Source organism: Pinus tabuliformis, chromosome 5_1, assembly GCF_031772625.1.
Source record: "Pinus tabuliformis cultivar Carrire ecotype Pingquan chromosome 5_1, CPIR1, whole genome shotgun sequence".
Taxonomy (NCBI): Eukaryota; Viridiplantae; Streptophyta; class Pinopsida; order Pinales; family Pinaceae; genus Pinus; species Pinus tabuliformis.
The window spans coordinates 460,916,079-460,923,658 of NC_142305.1; the positions used below are offsets into that span (position 1 = coordinate 460,916,079).

Here is a 7,580-nt window from a genome sequence, read left to right on the forward strand (position 1 = left end):
TCGCCCTATCTTTATACTTTAGAAACGATAAAAGATTCATCCGAAGGTGGCAAAACCTATCAAACTCAGGTGTCAAACCAACAATGAGGACAACCATCTCTGGCTGCTATCCGCGAATGTCGATTTGACTCATCACCGTTATCAAGGAAAACCACGCCACCTGTAATAACCCGCTGGTGGTCCGTAAGGGAGCAGGCTTTCACTCCTGCCAGATGCCTCTGGGTCTTGGGCCGTTAACCTGTTTCCTTACGTCCGAGGAAGACGAGCTCTTAGCCAAGCAGAAGCAATTTTACGGCATACTCCAGGCCGAGAAACGATAAAAGATTCACCGGATAAGTAAATATTCATTATATATTATATGAAAATTTAAATAAATAATAATTTTAAAAATAATCTTTATTATTAATATAATATGAACCAATCAAATATAAACATTTAAATTCATACAAAATTTTATGTAATTTGTTGAATTTTGAACCAAAACAGTGGAGTCTTGACCTTTGAGCTCCCATGGATGGTGGGCAGGGGGAGGGTGAAAACCCCTCCTATCGCAATGTTATGTTAGGAAACAGAGGAGCCACAGCAGAACGGCGGGGACTAGCGGACTCCAGTCGCGACCCGCCAGTACTGGGCAATAAATGGCAGTCAAGACTGGTAAACCGTTGCCTTCCCAGGGCACAAAAAAAACCTCGGTATGTTATTCCCAATACGAAATTAGAGAACTATCGGTGCTATATGCGAGACCACGCCTTAATCTGTAAATTTATTGGATATTGGCCATCTGAACGAGAGCTTACGAAATGGATTCAACAGCGGTGGCGACCAAAAGGGAGTATTGACCTCAAATTGGGAGCGAAAGGTTTTTTTACGGTCATTTTTGCCAACCTTGCAGACAAAGATAGGGTTTTTGAAGAAGGTCCGTATTTCCTGAATAATGCGGGGTTATTCATCAGATACTGGGAGGACCGATACAACCCAGATGACGAAAGGATTATGGCTGCACCCATTTGGGTTCGATTATTCGGGTTGCCGGATGAATGTTGGGATCCCGAAATTTTGGAAGGTATTGGGAATTCGATTGGTACCTTTGTCAAAGTGGCCGAATCGACGAAACGAGGTAAGTATAATTCCTATGCTCGAATTTGTGTGTATATGAATATTGCAGAACCCTTGCCGGATGCAATTGAATTAGAGTATCAAGATGAACTGTGGCAGCAGCCCTTAGATTACGAGCATGTCCCGTTTCGATGTCGGAAATGTCACATTTATGGCCATCTCGCCAAAGATTGTCCTCAAAATAGACCTGTAGTAGTAGAGGAGACTACTAGGGCGAATACCAGAACAGCAGAGGGGGGGAAAGAGACCGAAAATGGCTTCACAGAGGTGCACCGAAAACGCAAACAAGGTCCCGGTATCGCAAAATCCCAATTTATGGCCTCTACTTCATCCCCTGAGCCTCCAATCGCGAATAGAAATCCGTTTACTGCCATTCAGGATATAGGTGATGAGCCGGAAGGAGGTCAACAAGCTAAGCAGGATACTGAGATTATTCCCATGGATATCATAAAGGATGGCAAGCGTAAAAGTAGGAGCCCCAGTCGAGCAATGGAGGGTGAAATGGGTGAAGGAAAGGAAAATCCAGAAGCATTAACACGAATCATCACGGAGGAGATTAAGGAAGTGGGTGCAGATGAAGAAAGGATATTGAAGAAATTACTTACGGAATGGACAAAATTGGATGAACGATTTATCCCGGAGAAAGAGAAACAATTGTATAAAGACACCTTTCAACGATATAAGGAGAAGAAAGAAGCAGTGGTCGGATCCAGTAGTGATCAAACGGGAAATCCGGGGATCCAAGCTATTGAAGGGGAGGGTCAAGGCAAAGGAGGTCGGAAAAAAGGTAGAAGGACTTTAAATGAATCCATCCAAGCAGTGGGGGAGTCCTTAGTTAATTCTGGAAGGGTGATACCTCTGTCAGAGGTATTCCAACAAATTTCTAAGAAATTTTAATGATTATCACTAGTTGGAATATTCGGGGTTTAAATAGTAAGGGCAAGCAGCGGTATCTGAAAGATAGAGTGCAGAAAGATAAACCCAGTATCATGTTGCTTCAGGAGACAAAGATGGAAAGTCAACAATTAGCTAGTATTATTCAACAATTACGAATAGGATATGAGGTTATGGCTTTGGATGCGATTGGAACAGCCGGTGGTTTGGCTATTTTGTGGAATCCGGAAGAGGTTATTTTTGAGCACTGGTGTAGTCTTCCTCGTATTCTTTCTGGCTTGTTTCGACCAGTAGGTACCAGTGATCGAGTGCTTCTTACCGCAGTATATGGTCCCCATAATTATCGAGATCGGCCTGATTTCCTAAAGAATCTTTATACGTTGCGAAGCCTACTTCCAGATCTCCCATGGATAGTTGGCGGGGACTATAATATGATTACAGATATAAGTGAGAAGCGCGGGGGTATAAGACGAGACGACCAGCTTATGATGTTGTTTAAAGATATGATTCGGGACTTGAGATTAGTTGATATTCCAACCACTAATGGAGTTTACACATGGAATAACCGCAGAGGAGGTCACCATCAAATTGCTTGTAGACTGGATCGGTTTTTGTTGTCAGAGAATATTTTGAATCGAGATGTGTTTATTGAGGCGACCATTCTTCCTACTCTTGGCTCAGATCACTGGCCCATCCGTCTAGTTATTGATATCAATATGGTCAAAGGGAGAAAGCCTTTTCGATTTGAGTCGTTTTGGCTGAGAGATCCGAATTTCATGCAAAAAGTGGACGAGTGGTGGCATCAGATCACTATTAATGCCAGTGGTGGGAGAATGCATACTCTCCAATTGAAATTAAGAGAAATTAAACGGCGTATCAAAGAATGGAATAGGAACGAATTTGGGCATATTATTCAAGAGAAGCAAAAGTTAGAACGTGCAATGGAGGATATCCAGCAACGGATTATTTTGGAGGGACGAGATGAGGCTTTAAGTAGGGAGGAAGGATCCATCATTAGTCAGTTGGAGGAGCGACGAAAGCAGGAGGAGATATTGTGGCGACAAAAGTCAAGAATTAAATGGCTGCGGGAAGGGGAGAGTAACACCAGATTTTTTCATCAGGCGATGGTTCAACATCGACAGAAGAATCGAATATATTCAATCAAGAATGCAGAGGGAAACAGAGTAATTGATCAGAAAGATATTTCAAAAGCGCTCATTGATTACTTCCACGGAATTTTGACAGAAACTAATCGGAATAGAGGCGAAGCTATTAACTCTATTTGTAGAGAAATCCCGCGGTTAGTAACTGAAGAACAAAATATGGCATTAATGCGGGCTGTGACCCTGGAGGAATTAGGAGAAGTTGTTATGGGAATGAGCAAGAATAAGGCTCCAGGACCTGACGGGTTTACTGTGGAATTTTTTCAGGCTGGTTGGAAGTTTATGGGTAACGATATTCTAGCAGCAGTGGAAGAATCTCGAATGAGACAGCGCATCTGGCCAGGGATAAACTCGACTTTTCTGACCTTAATTCCAAAAAGTAAAAACTCAGACGAACCACAGGGTTTTCGTCCTATAGCCCTTTGTAACGTTATTTACAAGATAATCTCTACTTTGATCGTCAAACGCCTAAAACCTCTTCTGGTTTTCGTCCTATAGCCCTTTGTAACGTTATTTACAAGATAATCTCTACTTTGATCGTCAAACGCCTGAAACCTCTTCTGCCTACCTTAATAGCGCCTGAACAGACGGGGTTTGTAGAGGGTCGGCAGATTCTGGATGGAATAGTGGTATCTCAGGAAGTGATTCATTCCCTAAAACTGACTAAACAAAAAGGGATGCTCATGAAGCTGGATCTTTCAAAGGCTTATGACAGATTAAATTGGGATTATCTCCGAGCTGTTTTGGAAGCTTTTGGTTTTGCAAACAGATGGATAGCATGGATTTTTAGTATGATCTCGACCCCAAGTTTTTCAATCTTGTTGAATGGCATTCCCACGCCTCAGTTTCATGCGACTAGGGGAATTAGACAAGGGGACCCCATCTCTCCGTTTTTGTTTATTTTGGCTATGGAAGGCCTAGGCAGGAAAATCAAGAAGGAAGTTCTGGACAGACGAATCAGAGGTATACGATTGTGGGGACATAATTTGACTATCACACATCAACAATTTGTTGATGATTTAATGTTGTTTGGTGAAGCATCGTTAAAGGAGGTGAGGAATTTCAAACGAATCCTCGAAGGCTTCAAGCATGCAGCAGGTATGGAGATTAATAATGATAAATCTTGTACCTTTATTTTCAATTCGCATGAATCTATTCAATCTCATTTAACCAGAGTGTTAGGGTTTAAGAGGGGGGTGCTTCCCACGAAGTACTTAGGCATTCAATTGGATGCAAATCCTAATAGGATTAAGAACTGGCAAAGTTTGTTGGAACGGGTTCGAAAAAGGTTAGATACTTGGACCTTTAGATTGCTGAATTTACCGAGTCGAATTGTATTATTGAAATCTGTCTTATTATCTATTCCAATTTATCACTTATCGATTATGGCTGCTCCAAAAGCAGTCTGTGGTAAAATGCGAGAAATCTTCCGTAAATTTTTATGGGGTGGTCCCAAACAGCAGCGGAAATGGCCGCTGGTATCATGGAAGAAGGTAAGTATGCGGAAAGAGGAAGGGGGTCTGGGTGTGCGAGACCCGGAAATTATCAATAACATCCTTGGCGCAAAACTCTGGTGGCGGTGGGTTCAAGGTGGAGATGATGTCTGGAAACGAATATGGCAATATAAGTATCGAATGCCTCAGCACCCTATGGAACGATTGCATGTACAGGACAACCCTAGGGGTTCACAGATTTGGGATTTTGCCAATCGAAATAAGGCTATAGTGCAGGACTATGCTTTTTGGGAAATCCGTGATGGAAACTCTGCCCGCTTTTGGGAGGATAGTTGGCAACAATGGAGCATTTTGAATAGATTACCATGTTTGCAAGATATACAAGATATAGCGCAAAGAAGAGGGATGTATTACGTTAAAGATTATTGGAAACGTACGCACCAATCAGATATATGGCAAGAATGGAGGCGACCGGATGAATGGATGGATACTCTTGGACAAGAGGCACGTCAATCTTTTGATCGGATAATAGAAATGAGGAAAATTAAAATTCGAGAAGGCACTGATATCCTGCGATGGGGTAAGGCAATGATTGGAATATTTACGGTAAAGGAAGCATATTATTGGGCTACGAAGGAGGATAGACCGGCAGAACAAGTTGACTGGAAACAAATTTGGGGCTGTAAATGGTGGCCCAAGGTTACTTGCTTTGCTTGGTTGGTTTGTAGAGGGAGGATCCTCACCTGGGATCAAATGCAAAAACGAGGTATGATAGGTCCATCCCGTTGTCATCTCTGTAATGAAGCTTTCGAAACCCAGGAACATTTGTTGAATCACTGTATGTATACTCTAAGTATTTGGGAGGAGATCCGAGTACTTTTCGGCATGACGAGGAGGGATCCTGGTAGTATACGAAATACACTCTTTCATTGGGGCAAAGGTAATTTCCAAAGCCCTGTTGTCAGAAGACTCTGGAACCTTGCTCCTGGTTTTCTCATTTGGGCGATCTGGAAAGAAAGGAATAGGCGAATTTTTCGGGATACTTATTGGCAGCGACAGCAGCTTTGGGAGGAAATATGCCGCTCTTTGAAAGAAACGGTTTTGGCAGAAGCTTGGGATGAAGAGGACTGGCGTCTGAATCCGGAGGAACAGAGGATTATACTCCAACTCAATTTGGATTTCCAAATGCTTTATCCCAGGCCTGACCGCCAATTGAAGCGAGAAGTACTAAGTCCCAACCATTACCGAATGCCTGGTGAGAGAAGATTGAAGCTTAATTTCGATGGCGCGTCTAAGGGTAACCCGGGGCAAGCAGGCTTTGGGGGTCTGTTCAGGGATAATAATGGTCATACAAGATGGCTTTTTGCTGAAGATGGCGGAGAGATGACAAACAATGAAGCGGAACTCTGGGCAGTTTTTCATGGTCTCCGAATAGCAGTTCGAAATGGTTACATGGGTTTAGAGATAGAGGGCGATTCACTTATTACTGTTGATATGTTGAAGAAGTTACGAAATGGTAAGAGCTGGGCCTCTGTGTCAAAGAGTTGGCGGACAGCTGCGATTCTGCAGGATATTGAACTCCTCTTACGTCGGATTGAATATCTTTTGATTACTCATGTGCTACGTGATGGCAACCGAGCAGCTGACCTATTGGCTAATTGGGGGGGTGGAGGGCCGAATAGGCGAATGGATTGCAGCTGGGCATCGGTACAAAATGATCCCAGCTGGCATGACTTAAATAACATCCTACATCAAGATCATGCTGATGCGGTTGCCTGGCAGCGGCGCTCAGCGCAATGATTTCATTCTCCATTGGATATGATGTTACAACGGTCTCCCACAGGTTCCATCACACATACGGGCAGGATACTCTGTAGGCGGAAGGACAGAGTATTCAAGAAACGATCATACTATCCAGCCTTTAGATTTCATATGGTTAATGACTGTAATAAGGAGAGCATGCCACCCAGGGGGAGATTGCGATTCCCAAGCGGCAATTGGGTTAAGGTACCAAGGCGACGTGCATATTATGACGGCGAAGTATCCCCATTACCCTTGTTTAATGGTGGTGTTTTAGGCAGAGCAATTAATGATTCAGGTCGATCGTGCTGGGTTTGGCTTGCAAGGTGGCAGGATCTTGGGCCCTCAAGCACTGCATGTAGTTTCTTTAACCTCCATCTGCATTGTATTACTGATAGCCATTTCGTAGTTCAATTCTATCAGCCCAGCGTCTGTAGGTTGATGGAGTATCAGGAGCGGCGCGGAGGTAGGCTTACGCGTAGTCAAATGGCGAACTTAATGGAGAAGGGTAAGAGCCCTGTGGGGGACACCATGAAGAAGGCGTTTCTCGATATTCAGGGGGATTCGGATGAGGAATTGGAGGAGCCGAGGAGTTTTGCAGAGGATGCACCTCGCGGAGGAGGGAAAGGTAAAGTGGGTTTTGGGAAGATGTGGACGGTGGAGAATAGTGAGGATGACAGTCAAGATTGGAGTGATGCTGAACGAGGTCGTCGTGGGGTAATGCGGGGAAGAGGGTCACAGCGAGGGAGAGGCCGCCCAACTGGTCGTGGTGGTTGGGGACGTAGAAGCGCAACTCAGTTTGATGATCTAGGGGAGGGGGCTGCCACTGAGGGACGAGGACACAAACGGGGAAAGAAGGATCTGCGGAAGCGGCTGCAGGAGGCCGAAGCTGCGTATGTCATAGATACTCATCCGAATATCCGCAAGATGATTGAACAAATGGAAGATGAAGCTTTGCAGGGTTATTCTGAGCCTGAGATGGACGATTGGGAACAATACTTACCTGATCCTGGACATACCCGTGGCAGACGGTCACTTTACAAACAGTCGCTGCATGTGTACTGGGGGATGAAGAGGTTACTAGCTAAAGCCATGGAACAGGTGGCTCTTGAGATGGCAGAGTTGATTCAGGGCATTCCCACCATGAAGAAGG

The 7,580-nt window shown here is 44.2% G+C and overlaps 1 protein-coding gene across 1 annotated transcript; it reads left to right on the forward strand.

Moving 5' to 3' along the window:
• Positions 1–510: 510 nt before the first annotated feature.
• On the forward strand, positions 511–6,427 carry LOC149165485 (uncharacterized). Its single transcript, XM_089429824.1, has 3 exons — positions 511–1,983; positions 2,118–3,602; positions 3,695–6,427. The coding sequence occupies exons 1-3, from the start codon at positions 511–513 to the stop codon at positions 6,425–6,427; spliced, it is 5,691 nt and encodes a 1,896-aa protein (XP_089285950.1).
• The last annotated feature ends 1,153 nt before the right edge of the window (positions 6,428–7,580 follow it).

What these genes read in the sequence shown, in the direction of transcription:
- LOC149165485 (XM_089429824.1), top strand. Translation starts at nt 511, where the DNA reads ATGGATGGTGGGCAGGGGGAGGGTGAAAACCCCTCCTATCGCAATGTT. An exon ending in GGGTGATACCTCTGTCAGAG is followed by an intron (nt 1,984 to 2,117) that starts GTATTCCAACAA and finishes ATGTTGCTTCAG; the next exon opens with GAGACAAAGATGGAAAGTCA. An exon ending in GTCCTATAGCCCTTTGTAAC is followed by an intron (nt 3,603 to 3,694) that starts GTTATTTACAAG and finishes GTTATTTACAAG; the next exon opens with ATAATCTCTACTTTGATCGT.